Raw genomic sequence first — 22,657 nt, forward strand, 5'->3', positions numbered from 1 at the left:
GCTTGGGCCTCCCTGCGCTGCAGATTCCAGCCCCCAGCTGCCTAGTTGTACCTGGCTGGACACAAAAATAAGGCGAAGCTCCACGTTTTTTTTTTTAAATTCATGAAATTCATGGAATAATTAAGAAAAAAAGGGCTTCCCTATATTGTTGTGTCCGGCTAGGTACAAATAGGCAGCTGGTGGTTGGGGGCAGCCCGTTCCTGCCTGCTGTACCTGACTGGACACAAATATAGGGCGAAGCCCCACATCAATTTTTTTTAATTATTTCATGAATTTCCTGAAATGATTTAAAAAAAATTGACGTGGGGCTTCGCACTATATTTGTGTCCAGCCAGGTACAGCAGGCAGGAACGGGCTGCCCCCATCCACCAGCTGCCTATTTGTACCTGGCCGGACACAACAATATAGGGAAGCCCTTTTTTTCTTAATTATTTCATGAATTTCATGAAATAATTAAAAAAAAAAATACGTGAAGCTTCTCCCTATTTTTGTGTCCAGCCAGGTACAACTAGGCAGCTGGGGGATGGAATCTGCAGCGCAGGGAGGCCCAAGCTTTCTGCCCCCCCCCGCTGAAAATTGCAGTCCGCAGCCACCCCGGAAAATGGCGCGTTCATAGAAGCTGGATGCTGTACCTGGCTGGCATACAAAAATATGGCGAAGCCCACGTCAAAAGTTTTGGGAAAAATTAATTAAAAAATAAATAATAATTTAGGGACTGCATCTTTATTAACTCCTCAAATGTCATTTAGTGTTAAAATAAAGGATTTATTTAAAAAAAATTGACGTGGGGCTTCGCCCTATATTTGTGTCCAGCCAGGTACAGCAGGCAGGAACAGGCTGCCCCCAACCACCAGCTGCCTATTTGTACCTGGCCGGACACAACAATATAGGGAAGCCCTTTTTTTCTTAATTATTCCATGAATTTCATGAAATAATTTAAAAAAAAAATGCGTGGGGCTTCGCCCTGTTTTTGTGTCCAGCCAGATACAACTAGGCAGCTGGGGGCTGGAATCCGCAGCGCAGGGAGACCCAAGCTTTCTGGGCCACCCCCGTTGCAAATTGCAGTCCGCAGCCGCCCCAGAAAATGGCGCGTTCATAGAAGCGCCATCTTCTGGCGCTGTACCCAACTCATCCAGGGCCCTGGTGCGGTGGCTCACTGGGTAATAAAGGGGTTAAGGCCAGCTTGGCATTATCAGCTGGCCCTAAGCCCGAAATTCATGGGGTCACGCCAATATTAGACATGACCACCATGAATTTCTAGTAAAGTATTTAAAAAAACACAACACCCAGAAAAAAGTCCTTTAATTGAAATAAACACACAATTCTTTATTGTTCTAAATTAAACCATACTTACCGTCACCCCCATTCCAGCTGAAGCCAACGATCTCCTGCAATAAAAGTAAAATAATAAAGCAACATCATCCTTACCTTTCCATGGTTCCCACGACAGCTTCAGCTCTGCTACATCGAGATGACAGGCTGGACCGCAGCAGAACGCTGCCATCCATCCTGTCATCCCGCAGACACTGAGAAGCGCAGGCATACTTCCACTCCTCAGTGTCTGGCTGTGACGGCATCCAGATGAGCCGAGGTCATGTCCAATGAACTCAGCTCACCTCATGTACGTCACTGACAGCGTGGGAAAATTCTCCTGCACTCAGCACTTCAGCGTGAGAATTTTCCCACGCTGTCAGTGACGTGCATGAGGTGAGCTGAGTTCATTGGACATGACCTCACCTCATGTATGTCACTGACAGCGTGGGAGAATTCTCACGCTGAAGCGCTGAGTGCAGGAGAATTTTCCCACGCTGTCAGTGACGTGCATGAGGTGAGCTGAGTTCATTGGACATGAACTCGGCTCATCTGGATGACGTCACAGAGAGACACTGAGGAGCGCAAGCATGCCTGCGCTTCTCAGTGTCTGCGGGATGACAGGCTGGATGGCAGCGTTCTGCTGCGGTCCAGCCTGTCATCTCGATGTAGCAGAGCTGAAGCTGTCCTGGGAACCATGGAAAGGTAAGGATGAGGTTGCTTTATTATTTTTCTTTTATTGCAGGAGATCGTTGGCTTCAGCTGGAATGGGCGTGATGGTAAGTATGGTTTAATTTAGAACAATAAAGAATTGTGTCTTTATTTCAATTAAAGGACTTTATTCTGGGTGTTTGTGTTTTCTTTTAACTTTGACTATGGGGTTAGTAATGGGGGTGTCTTATAGACGCCTCTCCATTACTAACCTGGGCTTGATGTCAGCTGGCATTATAAGCTGACATCAACCCCAACCCTATTACCCCCTGCCACTGCACCAGGGCAGCGTGGAAGAGCGAGGCTAAGTGCCAGAATTGGCGCATCCTATGAATGCGCCATTTCTGGGGCGGCTGACGGCTGGTGTTTCTAGCCTGGGAGGGGGCCAATATTCATGGCACCCTTCCTGGGCTATTAATATCAGCCCCCAGCTGTTTGCCTAGCCTGTGCTAGCTATTAAATTAGGGGGGACCCCACGTTATTTTTTTTGGGGGGTTCCCCCATTTTAATAGCTAGTAAAGGCTAGGTATTCAGCTGGGGGCTGATATTAGTAGCCTGGGAAGCTCCGTGGGTATTACCCCCTTCCCAGGCTTCAAACATTTGCCCCAGCTGTCTGCTTAACCTCCGCTAGAGCCTAAAATTAAGGGGAACCCCACGCCAATTTTTTTTTAAATAAATCCTTTATTTTAACACTAAATAACAAGTACAGTAATCAACACTGTCACTGTACTTCATATATATGTGACTGACATGTTTCTATCTATCTAATCTATGTGTGATTCTCTATTCTTTCTATTCTAAATTGTCGGGTACAGATGCTGAATTGCCGGCAGGCTTTCTTAAAGAGACGGTGCATGAAAACACTATTATTTTTTTAAATAAATCCTTTACACTAAATGACAAGTACAGTAAGCAACACTGTCACTGTACTTCTTATATATGTGGCTGACATGTTTCTATCTATCTAATCTATGTGTGAAGCTCTATTCTGTCTGTTATAAATTGTCGGGTACCGCTGCTGAATTGCCGGCCGGCTTTTTTAAAGAGACGGTGCACGAAAACACTAATATTTTTTTTAATAAATCCTTTACACTAAATGACAAGTACAGTAAGCAACACTGTCACTGTACTTCATATATATGTGACTGACATGTTTCTATCTATCTAATCTATGTGTGAAGCTCTATTCTTTCTGTTGTAAATTGTCGGGTACCGGTGTATGCCGCTGATGAATTGCCGGCTTTTCATGTCATTCTACATTATTCTTAGTTGTTTTACTTCATGTAGAATTAACCTACAAGGAAAGAAAGGGTTTATTTTCATTCCGATATTTGTGTCCCATTGACTTGCATTGGTTTCCGGTATCGGAATCGGCGATATCCGATACTTTTTGGGTATCGGCCCGATCCAATCCGATACGATATTTCCTGATATCGGAAGGTATCGCTCAACACTACTTACTACACGTCCGTACAGGGCTTACTAATTACTATAGACATATACAGTGATTATTATACGTACAGTGGGGAAAATAAGTATTTGATACACTGCCGATTTTGCAAGTTTTCCCATCTACAAAGAGTGGAGAGGTCTGTAATTTTTATCGTAGGTACACTTCAACTGTGAGAGACAGAATCTAAAAATAAAATCCATAAAATCACATTGTATGATTTTTACATAATTAAATTGCATTTTATTGCATGAAATAAGTATTTAATCACCTACCAACCAGCAATAATTCTGGCTCTCACAGACCTGTTAGTTTTTCTTTAAGAAGCCCTCCTACTCTGCACTCATTACCTGTATTAATTACACCTGTTTGAACTCGTTACAGCGCCGGGCATTGAGAGAGAGACTTGTGAGGCTGCACAGTTCTCTCAGTGATGGGAAGGACACGTCATGTAGGGACGCTGGTGCAGGGCAGACACTGGACCTGTTCTTTTGGCCAGCATCTTAGGCCCCCCACTGTGCGGTCCTGGGCCCCTATGGCAGCCGCTCTAGCTGCTTCAGCTAGACTTCCACCCCTGGTACACACTGTGCTTTACTGTTGTTATTGCACAGGTGTAATTGAAGCAACTGAAGGGCATTTATTCTGACACACGACCCTCACTTTAATCATTATTATTAATCATTCTGTCATGAGAATAATCAGCATCCATAAAAAAATGACAGCATTAGCATTAATTTAAAAAAAGAAATACCTCTTACTTACTGGTCCTGAAGTTCACAACGATGGTATCCAGTAGGTGCCTTTCTTATTTATAGGTATTATAAGTGTAAATTTAAAAAAAATGTTAAAAATGCACCAATTAGTCCACAGTTCAATACAATAGCTTCTTCGTCGAACGGTGAAAGATCTATCCTCCAGAGTGACAAAAGCACCCTTTTTATCACTGCTAGGGATGAGCAAACCAGTGCAAAATCTGGTTCTGGTATCCAACCCGAACTTTTGGCCAAAGTTCTGTTCGGGTACCAGAACCGTACACAACACAAACTTGAACCAGAACCCGAACCCCATTGAAAACAATGGAGACCCGAACAGGAAAATTCTCTTCCTCTCTCCCCCTTACTTCCCCCGGAACTCCGAATTTTAAAACGGACAACCGGGACAAGTTCGTATTTGGTGTTTAGTACCAGACATTGGTACGATCCCCGAACTTTTAAGTTCGGGTTGGCTCATCTCTAATCACTACCTATTTATGATTAAGACACCCATACATATTAGATGACTGTTGGCTGAAAGAAGCTTAGGCCGATCGTTCAGCTAAGGCCACGGCCCCACTATCAGTATTTGGTCAGTATTAAGTCAGTATTTTTTCTCAGGAGTGGGAGCCAAAACCAGGAGTGGGTGATAAATGCAGAATTTCTTCCTCTTATGGTCGGCTTTCCATAGTCTGACTGCTCTAACTGTAAAGAACCCTTTCCTTTTTTGCTGCTGGAATCACCTTTCCTCCACATGAAATGATTGCTCCTTGGTCCTTTGTAAGGTCTCTGGAGGGAATAATTCATGTGCCAGTCCTTTGTATTGACCACACATGTATTTATACACATCAATGAGATCTCCTCTTTTTTTCTGAGCTAAATAAGATATTTTTTTCCAACTTCTCATCATATGAGAGGCCTCCATCCATTGTAATAATCTAGTTGTCGCCTTTGAACTGACTCTAATTTCTAAACATACTTTTTAAAATGTGGAGCCCAAAACTGGATCCCGTATTCTAGATGTGGCCTTACAAGTTATTGGCTTCTTCACTAGGTCTCTACTAGTCAGTGGAGACAACAAAATAATATATGATTTTTACCATGTGCTGTATCTGTATAACTAATGTTAATAAAAAGTACAAGCCCAACAAAAATGTCTTTCTTGTACCTTTGTGTGATTTTTTAATCTCCTTCTGCTCCTCTGTGAATCCAGCTTCACCGAGCTGAATGGATGATCTTTCTCTGGTTTCCTAAAGCTACATTTCCCAGCAGCAGACTACTTCTTCCCAGTGCTTCAGGTCCCTTCCTCTGCTCTGTGTATGCTTCCTGATAGAGATGTATGGGTCGCAGCATGGGAAACTTTTATTTAGTGCTCACTAATAGTTTTGAATGTAGTGACTGTTATCAACTATTTGACCTATATTCATATATAAACACCACATTTCATTTGTGGTTCATGGGTATCTTCAGAACAAGGTCATACTCTCCTGCTTGCAGAGCCGAGCATAGAATAGCTGAGCTGTGCTACAACTCGGCTGTCAAGGCAATGGGGATTCCGTGGGAGTGTCTGGGGGGATGTTTTAGAAAACAGGGGTCATAGCTTTTCCTTTCTTTTTTATTATACAGGGTCATTAGGTGCAACTGTAATTGGTATCTTTGGGATTTTCAGCATAGCATAGCTGGGCTGTGCTTACAACCTGGCTGTCAGATGTTTTATTACAAAGGTTAATTTGCACACGGTCAATTGACAGCATTAGAACTACTGGAGAATGAATCCAGTGGCAACAGAAGGTTAAGCGAGCCCTAAGGGGTCATCATAGGGGTTGTGATAGTGGCTGCATTATGATTAATTCTGTTTGTGCAGAAAGCTGAGATCACATTATGATTTTGTGAATAACCCTTTAAATATTTATATGTGTAATGTAAAGTAGATGTTTTTTTTTCCAAGTAATCCAACAGTCCTGTGTGTGCATTGTACTAATTATCTGTGTGAAAATAATAGTGTAATTTCCAGGCCGTTTTAAATGGCTCCATGGTTAAAGCTGAGAAAATATTTCTATATTTTTATTATTTACAGACTTTTATGTTTCATAATTGTTATAGATTTTGCTTATTGTTATCTTGCAGATAACACGTATGTGTCCAGTTCAGAGAATGATGAAGATGTGTTAGTTACCACAGAACCCATCCCAGTCATTTTCCACAGGATAACAGGTAAGAAACGTGGACCTGTAATACGATGTGTTTATATGTTCGCTGGATTTGTAATTTTTAGTGAATTTCTGAATCTTAATTTCTAGACCCATTTGTATCAATGGTACGTTGTAGGGTTATCACAGAAATCACTGACGGAGAGCACTGCACATTTGGCCAGCAGCACAATGGGGGACACTCATCAAAATTGGTGCAAGAGAACAGCCTTGGCGTCTACTGACCAGAGTCCTGATAAATGATGTAGTTGGCGCAAAGACAACCTTGCACCACCTGTATCATACAGAAGGTGCCAAGTGAAGAGGCAAGGAGCTAGCTAAAGCTTCTTCTCGGTGAGGCCGGGATGTGACTAAAACTTCTCTGGGGTAAAGCAGGGAAGTGGCTAAAGCTTCTCCGTGGCAAAGCAAGGAGGTGGCTAAAGCTTCTCCGCGATGAGGCAGGGAGGTGGCTAAAGCTTTTTGATGTTGAGGCAGGAAGGTGGCTAAAGCTTTTCCATGGTAAGGTAGGGTGGTGGCTAAAACTTTTCAATGGTGAGGCAGGGAGGTGGCTAAAACTTTTCCATGGTGAGGCAGGGAGGTGGCTAAAGCTTTTCCATGGTGAGGTAGGGTGGTGGCTAAAACTTTTCCATGCTGAGGCAGGTAGGTGGCTAAAGCTTTTCCATGGTGAGGTAGGGTGGTGGCTAAAGCTTCTCCGTGGCAAAGCAAGGAGGTAGCTAAAGCTTCTCCACGATGAGGCAGGGAGGTGGCTAAAGCTTTTTGATGGTGAGGCAGGAAGGTGGCTAAAGCTTTTCCATGGTGAGGTAGGGTGGTGGCTAAAACTTTTCAATGGTGAGGCAGGGAGGTGGCTAAAACATTTCCATGGTGAGGCAGGGAGGTGGCTAAAACTTTTCCATGGTGAGGCAGGGAGGTGGCTAAAACTTTTCCATGGTGAGGCTGGGAGGTGGCCAAAGCTTTTTGATGGTGAGGCAGGAAGTTGGCTAAAGCTTTTCCATGGTGAGGTAGGGTGGTGGCTAAAACTTTTCAATGGTGAGGCAGGGTGGTGGCTAAAACTTTTCCATGGTGAGGCAGGGAGGTGACTAAAACTTTTCCATAGTGAGGCTGGGAGGTGGCTAAAACTTTTCCATGGTGAGGCAGGGAGGTGGCTAAAGCTTTTTCATGGTGAGGTAGGGAGATGACTAAAACTTTTCCATAGTGAGGCTGGGAGGTGGCTAAAACTTTTCCATGGTGAGGCAGGGAGGTGGCTAAAGCTTTTTCATGGTGAGGCAGGGAGGTGGCTAAAGCTTTTTCATGGTGAGGTAGGGAGATGACTAAAACTTCTCTGCAGTGAGTTAGAGAGGTGGCTAATGCTTCTTCGCAGGGGTGGATTAAGAGTAGCCGGGCCCCGGGCAGTTTAGAAGGCGCATGCCCCCCCAGCAATAAAAATAGCGGTGGCACAAATTTTTCACTTATGTACAGCACCAAACATAACACAGCGCCACAATTTTCCTAAGCGGCTGAAATGAATTCTGCTCAATATTGACATATTAATTATTATTTTTTATATTAATTGTATGACTTAATTGAGCAGAATTAAGTATGCTGACCTCCTCCTATATACAGTATGAGCCCTCACAATCAACCACCAAATCAATCAACCTATTGGGCCCTTATACATGTAACCATAACAAAAAAAACTAAAAGAATTCTTATTTGAGAAACCCCATACATAAAGACATAAATGCACAGATGACGCGCCCCCTGGGCCAGTGTTGTTGGGGATACCCGGAGCCGGATCAGATGGGGGTTGTAGTCTCCGAGTGGCTGTGACCCGGTCTGTGCCCAGGGTGTCAAGCTCAGTGTGTGGCAGTCCTTATGATGTTACTAGATGTTCTTTTGTGTCGACTACGCCACCCGTTGATTTGCGGTCAATACGGCCGCCGCTGCAGCAGGGTCCACTGAGGCTGATGATGTGAGTGCAGCTTAGGTAGTATAACCCCCAACGGGAGGGGTATAGCCTCAGGGGGTCAGCCGTGGAGGATGGTGGTTGTGAAGGTGCAGCAAGGAGACTCAGAGGCATAAAATGCAGTTCCAGGGTTTTACTTACTGGTGTTGCTCGGGTCACTGTGTACAGCAGTGACCACCCAAGCCGTGCTGCGTCCACCAGGTCCTGGACTCGGTCAACTCCCAGGCAACTCCAGAGTGTGGTCCTGAGCTCCTTTCTGTCTCTCCCTTCTTCTGGCCGTTCCCACCAGGGATCCACCTAAGTCCGGCTCCCTCGGGCCTCTTGTTGGTCAAGCCTCCTCTGGGCTCCCTGACCCTATTCTTGGTCTGCCTTCCGGGTGGATTTAGTGGGTGATCGTGGCAGATCCTGCCCACGACCTCCGGTTCCTGGCTAAGGTGTGCTGTAGCCTCTGCCAGCTTGGGATCCGGTACCCTGTTGCCGACCCTTCACCCTATTAGCTCTCTTATGGGCTCTTGGGGTCCCCTCTGCGCCTCTGGGTCTCTCTTCCTTCTCCTCTGCTCTGCTTCTCAGGCTCTCAGACAGACTGTCTGACTGACTGACTGTGGCTGACTGACGTCTCACAGACTGACCCTGATCTAAGATGGTGCCCACCTTAAATACTCCCTCTATGTGTGAGCTCAGGTGACCAGCACCCAATGAGCTCCTAACTTTACCCAGGCTGCTCCCCCTATCTGCCCCTACACTACTGGGATGTTCCACCCCCCTCCCACTCCAGCCAGGAACAGACACTGTCGTACCTGCACATTTCTCTAGTGGGAGTACCATCGGTCTGTTCCCCGGAAATGGGATGTGTGTAGTGCATGCAGCCTACTAGCTCAGTTCCACACTCCATCCTTACCCGGGAGTGGAATATCACACCTCTGGGTTGAGGTGCAATACCCCTGTAGCAGCCGAATCCTCAGGGTGCTACACAGACATCTGCCCAGAAAAACAGTGATTTAAAAAAAAAAATGAGGGGAGATGGGGACTAGTTTTGCCTTTCACAATTCCCTTTCTGACAGCGGAGGTTGGCTGATCAGATAATACTCTTACTGATCAGGCATCCTCAATAGGTGATCAAGCAATATGAAAATAACATATATAAATATATACAATATAGATACTAGTGGGCTGAGGGGTATATACAGTGGGGGAAATAAGTATTTGATCCCTTGCTGTTTTTGTAAGTTTGCCCACTGACAATGACATGAACAGTCTATAATTTTAAGGGTAGGTTCATTTTAACATTGAGAGATAGAATATTAAAAAAAAAAAACGAGAAAATCACATTGTATAAATTAGATAAATTGATTTACATTTTGCAGTGAGAAATAAGTATTTGATCCCCTACAAACCATTATGAGTTCTGGCTCGCACAGACAAGTTAGACACTCCTAATCAACTCGTTGCCTGCATTAAAGACAGCTGTCTTACATAGTCACCTGTATAAAAGACTCCTGTCCACAGACTCAATTAATCAGTCAGACTCTAATCTCTACAACATGGGCAAGACCAAAGAGCTTTCTAAGGATGTCAGGGACAAGATCATAGACCTGCACAAAGCTTGAATGGACTACAAAACCATAAGTAAGTCGCTGGGTCAGAAGAAGACAACTATTGGTGCAATAGTAAGAAAATGGAAGAAATACAAAATGACTGTCAATCGACATTGATCTGGGGAACCTTATCACCTCGTGGGGTATCTGTGATCATGAGGAAGGTGAGAGATCAGCCTAAAACTAAATGGGGGGAACTTGTTAATGATCTCAAGGCAGCTGGGACCACATTCACCAAGACAACCATTGGTAACACATTACGCCTTAAAGGTTTAAAATCCTTCCGGGCCCGCAGGGTCCCCTTGCTCAAGAAGGCACAGGTGCAGGCCCGTCTGAAGTTTGCCAATGAACACCTGAATGATTCTGTGAGTTATTGGGAGAAGGTGCTGTGGTCAGATGAGACAAAAATTGAGCTCTTTGGCATTAACTCAACTCGCCGTGTTTGGAGGAAGAGAAATGCTGCCTATGACCCAAAGAACACCGTCCCCACTGTCAAGCATGGAGGTGGAAACATTATGTTTTGGGGGTGTTTCTCTGCTAAGGGCACAGGACTACTTCATCGCATCAATAGGAGCATGGATGGAGCCATGTACCGTAAAATCCTGAGTGACAACCTCCTTCCCTCCGCTGGGACATTAAAAATAGGTCGTGGCTGGGTCTTCCAGCAAGACAATGACCCAAAACATACAGCCATGGCAACAAAGGATTGGTGCAAAAAGAAGCACAGTAAGATCATGGAGTGGCCTAGCCAGTCTCCAGACCTTAATCCCATAGAAAACTTATGGAGGGAGTTGAATCTCCGAGTTGCCAAGTGACAGCCTCAAAATCTTGATGATTTAGAGATGATCTGCAAAGAGGAGTGGACCAAAATTCCTCCTGACATGTGCGCAACCCTCATCATCAACTACAAAAAACGTCTGACTGCTGTGCTTGCCAACAAGGGTTTTGCCACCAAGTATTAAGTGTTGTTTGCCAGAGGGATCAAATACTTATTTCTCACTGCAAAATGCAAAAAAAAAAAAATGATCTAATTTATACAATGTGATTTTCTTGATTTTTTTGGATATTCTATCTCTCAATGTTAAAATTAACCTACCCTTAAAATTATAGACTGTTCATGTCTTTGTCAGTGGGCAAACTTACAAAAGCAGCAAGGGATCAAATAATTATTTCCCCCACTGTATACTGTATTTCATCAATACTTTTCAACACTCTGACCAGAAAAAAACAACAAGTCCAAGAAGAAGCATATATGGTGTCTTTGTCAAACAAAGAATAACCTTTCAGATCATAAATGGCCGGTCGAGTGGCAGTGCAATTAAATCATGAAACATCCATATACGTCATAGTTACCTATATACAGTATGAGCCCCCATATAGCTCCCTATATACGGCATGAGCCCCCATATAACTTCCTATATACAGTATGAGCCCGCACATGCATGCCATATGAGGATTCACAAGTCTGCAGTCACTGAATGGGTGGTGAATCAATTCTGTTTTTTTTTTAAACATTTATTTTTTTTACTTTGTTAGTCCCCTTAGGGGACTGAACCTGTGATTGTTTGATCACTTGTACTATATACAGCGGTAATTTTGCATTGCTGCATATAGGAAAAATCACTATTGCCTGTGAAGCCTAGCCCCAGAGATTGACAGTGGCATGTAAAGAGAACCTGTCATGTCAGATAGCGGTACTAACCACCAGCTTTCAGTCATATAGGTGTGTATGGAGTGTCTACAGTTGGCGCTCATTGGGCTATGAGTGCCCTGGCACTTTGACTGACAGCTGGCTCTGCAAAGATGCACTGCATTGGGAGTGGTCAGTCAAAGTGCCAGGGCACTCACAGCGCAATGAGTAGCAAGTGTAGGCACTTCGTACACACCTGTATGACTGAAAGCCGGTGGTTCCTGTGATGAATAAAGTCCATTTTTTCCCCCCATGAGCTGCACTTTCAGTACAGTGGTTGGCACCTTTCTAACACTATTAACCTGCAGATTAACACTACATCTGCTGGTTAGTAGCGTTATCTGACATGACAGGTTCCCTTTAAGGGTTTTTTCCACTACTCGGACAACCCCATCTCAATCCATGCTTCCCCCTTGTAAAATAACATCACTTATACCCACTGCTGGTGCTGTACCAGCAGCATCATTGATACGGCAGCGGCAGTGAGTATAGATGTTGCTATTTTACAAGGGGGAAACTAACATACAGATTAAGATGGGGTTGCCTGAGTAGTGGAAAACCCCTTTAAAAGGAGTTAACAGCAGCCAGCAGAGCTCAGCTCCACCAGTGGTTGTGAGAGACAGAACCTGGCTGTAACCATGCCCTGGCACTGACAGCTGCTCAGCATTATACCCGGCCTTCAGTCAGTGCAGGGGCAGTTACAGCTGCCGCTCACTATGTGGTTAATGAAGCCGCCCAGCAGTACCGCTATGACTGAAAGCCTGAGGCTGCCGGTAGGATGAAATTCATTTCCTCCTGGCAGCGGGGCTCTAAGTGTGGCGGCCGCACGACTTCAGAACGCAAGTAGCCTGCAGATTAACCCCATATCTGCAGGTTAATAGCGTTTATTTTACTAGACAGGTTCCCTTACATTAGTCTGCAGTCACTATGACTGCGGACCATGAAATATTGACAGTAGTATAAATGCATAATTTGCAGTGGCGCTCTGTATCTAAGGGTGCATGCACATGGTAAGTAAACGCTGCGGATTGGACAAAGCACACTTGCGGTGCGTGCAATCTGCAGCGGCCAGATGTTACATCATAGTGGATGGGATTTATACAAATCCCATGCCCACTATGCGTTCCTGTGCTCCTGCAGCTCACCCGCGGAGACAGACCGCAGCATGTTAATTTCTCTTAAGGAGACGCTAGTCTCCGCAAGAGAAATTCTAGCAGTGTAATGTATAGGCTGCGGTGAACCCGCATGTGTTTAATGAACACATGCGGCTTCACCTGCGTGCAGCGCTTTGGACGCAGCACAAGTATGCTGCGTTCAAAGCGCTGCCAAAAAAGGATTATGTGCACATACCCTAAGGGCAAAGGGCCGTTTCTTGGTGTGTATAAAATGTGGCTTATGTGGGGGATGGGAGTAGAAGAAAACTACATGGGGCAAGTGCCCCTGCACTGTGTCTTTCCATCTTAGAAATTTTGCTTCCATCGTGCATATACAGAAATTTTCAAGGTGTGCAGACAGTGGAGGGGCATTTGCTTCCATGTAATTTCAGTTCACTCCCATCCCCCTCATTTTATATACACACATTTTAAAAATAATAATGATCCCTTGCCCTTTCATGCAGAGCTCTGCTGTCTAGTACCACTGCCTTTACCTTATAGGAAATTAGGAATAGTGTGACAGTCAGATCCTCACCAAGCTCCAAAGACAGATGAGGAGAAGGACCTAGGGACTCAGGAGAACAAGCAGGAGCTTGTTCACTCTTCAGCTTTCTCAGCTCAGGCAAGGCGTGCGAGGTGGGAACCATCAAGCGCCACCATTAAGCTCCTCTTCGGCAGACCGTGAGTGGCGGTAGGCGTGACTTCAGTCTTTAACAGTCGCGCCCGCTCTGTGTTTGCTGGGTCCTCCCAGACATCATGCGGCAGCATGGCAGGGTGGGCCGTGGCTGCGGCGGTGACTATTGAAACATGCGGCCGGATGGGCCCAGCATTAACCACGTGCGGCGGCTGTGGCCGCGGCGGTGACAACAAACATGTGATTGCGAATTATAATGGGGTCAATTCATGGGCCCCCCCGGAGCCATGGGCTCCAGGCGGTAACCCAGATTGCCCTCATTATAATCCACCTATGCTTCTCCACAGGGAGGTGGCTAAAGCTTTTCCACGGTGAAGGGAGGTGGGTAAAGCTTCTCCGCAGTGAGGCTGAGAGGTGGCTAAAACTTCTCTATGGTGAGGCAGGGTGGTGGCTAAAGTTTCTCCGGGGTGAGGCAGAGGGGTGGCTAAAGCTTCTCCACTGTGAGGCAGGGCGGTGGCTAAAACTTCTCCACGGTGAGGCAGGGCGGTGGCTAAAGCTTCTCCGGGGTGAGGCAGGGAGGTGGCTAAAGCTTCTCCACAGTGAGGCAGAGAGGTGGCTAAAACTTCTCCATGGTGAGGCAGGGAGGTGGCTAAAACTGACCCACCAGTAACTAACTCCAGGGCTCCACTTTTCAGTTACATGCAAATGTGACATTATCATCAACCACAAATTTATATAACAATGATCTGGGTAAATTGTTAAATGAATAAGATGCTGCCTTTGTCTGTACATAGTGACTCATGTATATTGTGCCAAGTACTGCTCATATCAGAGGGTGATGTCCCACCGGGAGTTTCTCCTGTTCTCCTGTGGGCCAGTCCAAGCCTGTGTATACAGAATATGTCACCTTCTTCATTAAAGCAGATGCTCAAAAGTGAATACAAGCTCTTGCAATGTCCTCTTCTGTCACTTAATTCAAAATGATATTCCACTATTTTTTTACTGTCTATTTTCAGCTAAATCTAAGCAGTGCCCACCGTGAGCTTCTTCAGATCCTGACAGATATCATATGCTCAAACCATAAAAATTATGTCTAGCATATATGAGCTCACTATGAAAGTTCATATTTATTCAACAAACATCAACATGGAAGATATTCTTTCCAAATCTTGACTTATGCGAGATCATCCCCTCTGGAAACGTTAGAACTTTGTCTAAGGTCTCATTCAGACGTCAATGATTTTCTTGTAAATCGGTCCAAGTTTCATCAGTGTTTTTTTTATCAGAGGTTGGTCCATAATGTCAGTTTTTACCATCAGTGTTTGGTTTGAGTTTCAGCAGTTTTTCTCGGATGAGAATTCCCCTCCCCCTCACCCCCCAAAAAATGTCTCTATCTGTTCCTATCTAGCAGTCTGTGAAAATTGGACAGCTCTCGGATGCCATTTGAGTGCTGTCCAATTTTCATGGACCTATAGAATTACATTACTGATTTTGATCCAACACACCGATTAATATCAGACATGTCTCGAATTTTGCGAGGACTACACGGTCCGAGAAAAATCAGACATGTGAACGACCTATTCACTATTTTAGGTACGAGTGCTGTCCGTGAACAACACGAAGAGCACTCATACTCAAAAAAATGGATCTATGAATGGGCCCTAAGGTTTTTTACAGATCTGTTATAATACTTACTGTACATGTACTTTCTCACCTGGCCAAACTACATCGGTCATTTTTTGGTTGTCACCGCTAGGAATTGGGCAAAACACGCTCTCTAACATTTAATTTACCCATATAACCTCATCACAAACTGCCGTATTATTGATCGATGTTGTATGGATTAGTGTTGATCAAGCACTGAAATGCTCAAGAGCTCGGTACTCGAATCGAGCAGGTCGTACGCTCGGACGTGCTCGACTCGAGTAGCGAGCATAATGGAAGTGAATGGCAAACTCGAGAATTCGAGCAAATAAGCTTCTAACGAGGACCTGAGCACTCGAGCACCGCGTGTATACCACCCTGATGCTGGATCTAGTATCGAGCACGCTCGCTTGTCACTGGTATTGATCCATAATATGGTACCAGTAGTCATCTAGAAGCTCAATATGCCCCATTGCATGATGTATTATGGACACTTGCTTCTATTGAAGAATGCAATATCTTACAAAGCCACAACAAGGTGGCATATAAAGTGCTTTCAGCTCCATTGTAAGGACCAGTATGATTGGTGCACCAATGTTATAGGGCTTTCCTGTATGCAAGAGTCCACTCCCAAGTGATTAATGTTGTGGGACTATGAAGATTCTCACTCCTCCATACTAAGCGTTACCTGGACTGTGGTATCCCAAACCAAAGAAAATTCAAACTACCATGTAGACTATGCATTGTGGGTCAATAAAAACGGATTGGCCACAGCTTTATTTAGTTACGACCTTTCAACAAAAATGGACAAAAATTCCATTTGTGCCTAAGATTTGCTGGTGCTAGGTCAGGTTGTCGGGAAAGACCAGGACCGCCGACGTAAGGCTGGACTGTAGACCATTTTCATCTATTACTGTATGGCACATGATTCAGGAAAACCCCCACTCTGTGACATCTGGAAATGAGGACATAGCCGAAAAATCTCAGTGTCTCAACATATCTCACTATCCATATTTGTAAAACACTATTCCATCCATGAAACCAGTGAAAAATATTTTTAAAACTTAATTAGCTTGAAAAAACAAAAAAGAGAGCGCGAGAGGGTTGGTGTGCTTCACAAGCCTACTATGGTCCCCTTAATATTTATACCCCCAAATCCTTCCCTTTAAGTTTTATTTCAATTTCCAAATCCTGTCCAATTCCTTTATTTCACCCCATCCTAAAATCTCCCCCTTTTAAATAACACTCTTTAATGAGCCCTAAGAAACTCCTCCTACATGCCGGCATCCCTAACACCTGTGTGAATTGTGCCGCAATAATGACTTTACTCCTGACTAACTTATCAGATGAAGAGCCCATAGGAAGGAGGAGGTTCAAAGGTGCGACAGTTAAAGACTACAGTGTGGCCACTGAACCAGGCTGGGCTGTGAAGTCGGAGTCGTGGAGGCGGAGTCGGAGCCCATTTTGGTGGAGTTGGTATAAAATGGACCGACTCCAACTCCTAAAATATATAATAAATTGGGTACAGTAGTTCAATTCAGTTTGTGGGGAATATTTTTTCATAAGAATTTGGGAAAGTTATGAAATGTCCTATAAATGTCTGTCCTATTCCTGATCTAAGGGTCTAGACTTTTAGCTGAGATGAATCAGGGCTACAGTAAATTTATCATTTAAACATGAGCCGTGTATGAGGGAGTCGGAGTCGGAGTCGGTGTCATGGAAGTTGAGGAGTCGGAGTCGGAGGTTTGGCTTACCGACTCCACAGCCCTGAGACCAGGGTATGTTTTTGATCAACTCTACTGGATATATTGCACATCTTCTGTTTTAAGAATAAGATTTAAAAAAAAATAAAAATCTGTCCTGAATCTCCTAAGCAATATTTGCAAAAAACAAACAAACAATAAACAATAGATTAATAGTGATCATTGCCCAAAGCAAATATTATCTCAAGTATGAGATGATGGGCTATAATAATCTACAGCAGTTATAGACCTAATGTATTTGACCTCCACTTTAGCAGTAGAACTGAAGAACATTATGATATTTTCTGAGCAGTAATGAACCAGCTACAACAGTGGCAAGTTGTCCTTTGGTCAGTCCTAATCTTTTTTTTTTTCTTTTCTTCTATTTTATTTTATTTTACAAAATTTTAAAGGGAATCTGTTAGTAGGATCAACCCTCCTATGCCTTCTATATGAGCATGTAACTATTAGGAAGCTGAATAAAATGATACCTTGATATCTGCGATCTGATGTCTTATTCTCAGGGAATCCATGTTTTTCTTATACAGTGGCATGTAAAAGTTTGGGCACCCCTGGTCAAAATTACTATTATTGTGAACAGTTAAGCAAGTTGAAGCTGAAATAATCTCTAAAAGGTCTAAAGTTAAAGATGACACATTTCCTTTGTATTTTAGGCAAAAAATATATGTTTTCATATTTTACATTTTAAAAATTACAAAAAGGAAAGTTTGGGCCAACGCAAAAGTTTGGGCAACCTTGGAGATTTGTCTGCTCAGATAACTTCGACCAAGGTTTCAGACCTTAATTAGCTTGTTAGGGAAATGGCTTGTTCATGATCATCGTTAGGAAAGGCCAGGTGATGCAAATTTCCCAGCTTTATAAAAACCCATCCTCAACTAACCTTGTGCCAAAAAACAGCAGCCATGGGTTCTTATAAGCAGCTGTGTTACACGCACGCCACTATGTTCAGATAGGGCGAGAGAGGTTTCATGAATTCTTTGGAATCCTTGGGGAACCGTTACTCAGGGCGACCATAGGCTGCAGCTTCTCTCAGGCACACGATAGATTCAATTGCTGACCAGACACATCTGACAAGAGTCTTTTTCAACAGTTTAAGTGGAATTTAATCTGAAGCACAACCAGTTTATTTCAGGGATATTGCAGCAACAATCTTCATTAGAGTACTGTCTGAGTTTCTTGAGCAACCCGCTCTAGTAACAATACAGTAATTTCTTCACAAGGCACAATATTACAGTCTCTTCAGTAGAATAATTCAGCATAGATTAGATCTCTTAGCAGCACACGTCTATGCATGCACAACTACAAGCTTTTCCTTCACAAGGACACAATAGTACACAGCATTCTTGATCCTGCATGGAGATGGCGTGGGGGAGGGTTTGATGAGGGAGATGATCCGTGTGACACAATTCCTTCCAGTCCTTATCTTCCTGCCTGATAATACTCTGCACTGTTAGTTCAGGGAGTTTATCTGACCTGTGTTTAGTTTCTCTCCTGATCTGAATCCTGTTCATTTGCCTTCTGTCAGATACAGATAACACACCACCTCTCTCTTTGGCTTCAGCCAGACTAATGAACAAGTTCCCCACAATCTCCATGGGGCTCTGCTTAAACACTCCCTGTCTCCTGTGATTGTGTTAACCCCTCTAGTTGCTGAATGCTTCTGAAGGACAACACTTCCTGTCTCTTGTGACTGTGTTAACTCTTATAGTTGCTGGGTGCTTTTGAAGCAACAGCATTACTTCTGCATGTAACTGCTGCCTAGAACTCTGAAAATGAAAATGGCGGAGGCCCACAAAGCAGGAGAATGCTTTAAGAAGATAGCAAAGCATTTTCATGTTGCCCTTTCCTCAGTTTGAAATGTAATTAAGAAATGGCAGTTAACAGGAACAGTGGAGGACAAGATAAGGTCTGGAAGACCTACAAGCAGTTTTCACTGAAATTTTGCTTGGATTGCTAAAGAAGCAAATCAGAACCTCCTCTTCACAGCAAAAGACCTTCAGAAAGATTTAGCACACTCTGGAGTTGTATTACATTGTTCTACTGTTCAGTGACACCTGCACAAATATGGCATTCGTGTAAGAGTCATCAGAAGAAAACCTCTCCTGTGTCCTAACCATAAAATTCAGCTTCAGAAGTATGTAAAAGAACATGAAAACGAGCCTGATGCATTTTGGAAACAAGTCCTGTGGACAGATGAGGTTAAAATATAACTCTTTGGCCACAATGATCAAAGGTATGGGTGGAGAAAAAAGGGCACAGAATTTCAGGAAAATAACATCTCACCCACCATTAAGCATGGGGATGGATCAATCATGCTTTGAGGTTGTGTTGCCGCCAATGGTACTGGGAACATTTCACAGGTAAAGGGAAGAATGTATTCCATGAAATTTCAACAAACTCTTGATGCAAACATAACACCATCTGTAAAAAAGCTGAAGTTGAAAAGAGGATGGCTTCTACAAATGGATAATGATCCTAAACACACGTCAAAATCCACAATAGACGACCGCAAGCTGAAGATTTTACAATGGCCCTCACAGTCCTCTGATCTGAGCACCATTGAAGATCTGTGACTAGACCTCAAAACAGCAGTACATGCAAGGCGACCCAGGAATCTCACTGAACTGGAAGAATTTTCCAAGGAAGAATGGATGAAAATCCCTCAAACAAGAATTGGAAGACTCTTGTCTGGCTACAAAAACCGTTTACAATCTGTGATACTTTCAAAAGTACATGATAAATCTATAAACGAAAATTTATAAATACATTTTACATGAAAGATGGCTTTTCAGTGTGAGACATGTAGATCAGGAGAGCTCACTGTCAGTCATTACATGTCTCACACTGGTAGCACCTCATTTAATTTATCATAAGATATGGAGACAGATTCTCAGGGAGATCTATATCTGGCCCATAGATCTTAATAGCTCATTTGCATATTAAGAAAAATGTGGAATTCTCTGGAATAAAATATTGGATCGCAGATATCAAGGTATCATTTTATTCAGCTTCCTATGACCTACATGCTCATATAGACGGCTTAGGAGGGTTCATCCTATTGACAGATTTACTTTAAGTAGTGCAGTAACATGTACAGATGTTCCTTTAAATGGCAAAATGTAGATGAACCCTCTAATGTTGTCTTGCACACACGCATTTCAGTTTACTTTGTGGTATAATGGAAAGCTAGTTGTGGACTGCTTACCTGTATCAAAAACCTCTTCCCATATAAAAATGGATGGAAAACAGCAGTACTTTTTCTAGTCATATGGGCAGTGCTGCAACAGGAACACATTACAATCTCATCGCTACTAGCAAGCCCCATCAGCCTTGATTGTGCTGGGTAGGAATGTAAATGTTAACAGTGAGGCGACCGTGACTAGTTCCCTCTGCAGCACCACCTAGATGACTGGAAGAAGTAACACATGGCTGCTTTCAAAGTCATTTTTCCCCACTTATACTAACCAGGAAATGTTTTTCACTGTATGCACCATACAACTGTATGCACTGTAAGGAGGCGGACAAGAGAGAAGACGAGTACAGTTAATGCTTAGCTGAGTAACTGCAAGCAAACAACTCCATCTGCTGGTCAAAGGCAAAAGTGAAAGTAAAGAACGAATTTTAGTACTAGGAACCCCAAGAGTGGAAGTGCATGTTCTCGGGAAGGAGATTGAAGATGACACCAGGTTAGGTAACACCTGTGTTGCAGTTACTAATTATAAAAGGCATGACCAGGCTGAGAAGAGTGATGTTTGTGCCAGAACCTGTACCAGGCAGGTTTTGTGGCTGCGAGGTGGGCTTACAGTCCCCACCTCCACAGAAGGGTCCGAGAGTTGTGAAATGCTGGAGAAGGCCTGAGCTCTGAGGACGATCCATGCCCCATGCCAGTAGAAACCGTAAGCAGCGCCAGTAGAAGACCGTAAGCAGTGCCAGTAGAAGACCGTAAGCAGAGCTAGTAGAAGACCGTAAGCAGTGCCAGTAGAAGACCGTAAGCAGCACCAGAAGAAGACTGTAAGCAGCGTCAGTAGAAGACCGTAATCTACTCCAGTAGAAGACCGAAAGCAGCGCCAGTAAAACACCGGGACCAGATCCGAAGCAGGCTCAAGAGACGATCTAGCTGTAGCAGAGGACCGTTCCTATGGGCCGTTACTTCCAGCATAGATGTATGGTACAGGGTGTGGGCTGGGGCCATGCTTCAGGGAATGGAGACGGCCAGTACGACGAGCACACTGTATATCTAGTGACTCGCATATCTAGGACTTGCGGCCTAGCGGTAAATACCGGTGACCCCCGCTAAGGCCAGGGTAACGATCAGAAGTGTTTACAGAGACTACTACAGGGATGGGCCTAGTACTGAGAGTGATACCCGTAAAGTTGTAACATAGTTGTTTAACTGCTAGATAATAAGAACAGTGTATGTAATATAACGTTACATAGATATTGTATTTACTCACAACCCTGTGTTCTGATTGTATTATAACATACTGTATTGACCTTGCAGCTGTTACTCCCAATATAGTGCTTACTTCACTTGTGTGTATGTGTGTATATACAGTTGTGCTCAAAAGTTTACATACCCCGGCATAATTTTTCCTTTCTTGGCCTTGTTTCAGAGAATATGAATGATAACAAAAAAACTTTTTCTCCACTCATGGTTATTGGTTGGGTGAAGCCATTTATTGTCAAACTACTGTGTTTGACAAAGCATCCAAATGACCCTGATCAAAAGTTCACATACCCCAGTTCTTAATACCGTGTATTGCCCCCTCTAACATCAATGACAGCTTGAAGTCTTTTGTGATAGTTGTGGATTAGGTTCTTTAATTTCTCAGATGGTAAAGCTGCCCATTCTTCTTGGCAAAAAGCCTCCAGTTCCTGTAAATTCCTGGGCTGTGTAGCATGAACTGCGCGCTTGAGATCTCCCCAGAATGGCTCAATGACATTGAGGTCAGGAGACTGAGATGGCCACTCCAGAACCTTCACTTTATTCTGCTGTAGCCAATGACAGGTCGACTTGGCCTTGTGTTTTGGATCATTGTCATGTTGGAACGTCCAAGTACATCCCATGTGCAGCTTCAGGGCTGCTGAGTGCAAATTTGTCCCCAGTATTTGTTGATAACATGCTGCATTCATCTTTCCTTCAACTTTTACCAAGTTTCCTGTGCCTTTGTAGCTCACACATCACCAAAACATCAGCGATCCACCTCCGTGCTTTACTGTAGGAATGGTGTTCCTTTCATCATAGGCCTTGTTGACCTCTCTCCAAATGTAAGGTTTATGGTTGTGGCCAAAAAGTTCAATTTTGGTCTCATCACTGCAAATTACCTTGTACCAGAAGTTTTGAGGCTTCTCTCTGTGCTGTTTTGCGTATAGTTGGCGAGATACTTTGTGGCATTTGTGCAGTAATGGCTTTCTTCTGGCGACTTGACCATGCAGCCCATCTTTCTTCAAGTGCTTCCTTATTGTGCATCTTGAAACAGCCACACCGCTAGTTTTCAGAGAGTCCTGAATTCAGCTGATGTTATTTGTGGATTTTTCTTTGCATCCCGAACAATTTTCCTGGCAGTTGTGGCCGAAATTTTTGTTGGTCTACCTGACCATGTTTTTTTTCTCTTCAGAGCCCCTGATTTTCCATTTGTTAATCACATTTTGAACGCTGCTGACTGGCATTATCAATTCCTTGGATATCTTTTTGTATCCCTTTCCTGTGTTATACAGTTCAACTACCTTTTCCCGTAGATCCGTTGGCAATTCTTTTGCTTTCCCCATGACTCACAATCCAGAAACGTCAGTGGCTGGAT

At 43.8% G+C, this 22,657-nt stretch overlaps 1 protein-coding gene across 1 annotated transcript in view; it reads left to right on the plus strand.

Moving 5' to 3' along the window:
• Nucleotides 1–22,657, plus strand: part of PARP8 (poly(ADP-ribose) polymerase family member 8) — a 323,912-nt gene that overhangs the window by 150,987 nt on the left and 150,268 nt on the right. The window contains exon 4 of the mRNA XM_073680309.1: nt 6,352–6,438. Within this exon, the coding sequence (XP_073536410.1) occupies nt 6,352–6,438 (87 nt within the window). The remainder of the gene's footprint in view (nt 1–6,351; nt 6,439–22,657) is intronic.

Source organism: Phyllobates terribilis, unplaced genomic scaffold (genome assembly GCF_046119375.1).
Source record: "Phyllobates terribilis strain yellow unplaced genomic scaffold, ASM4611937v1 Scaffold_1__5_contigs__length_1240528914, whole genome shotgun sequence".
Classification (NCBI taxonomy): domain Eukaryota; kingdom Metazoa; phylum Chordata; class Amphibia; order Anura; family Dendrobatidae; genus Phyllobates; species Phyllobates terribilis.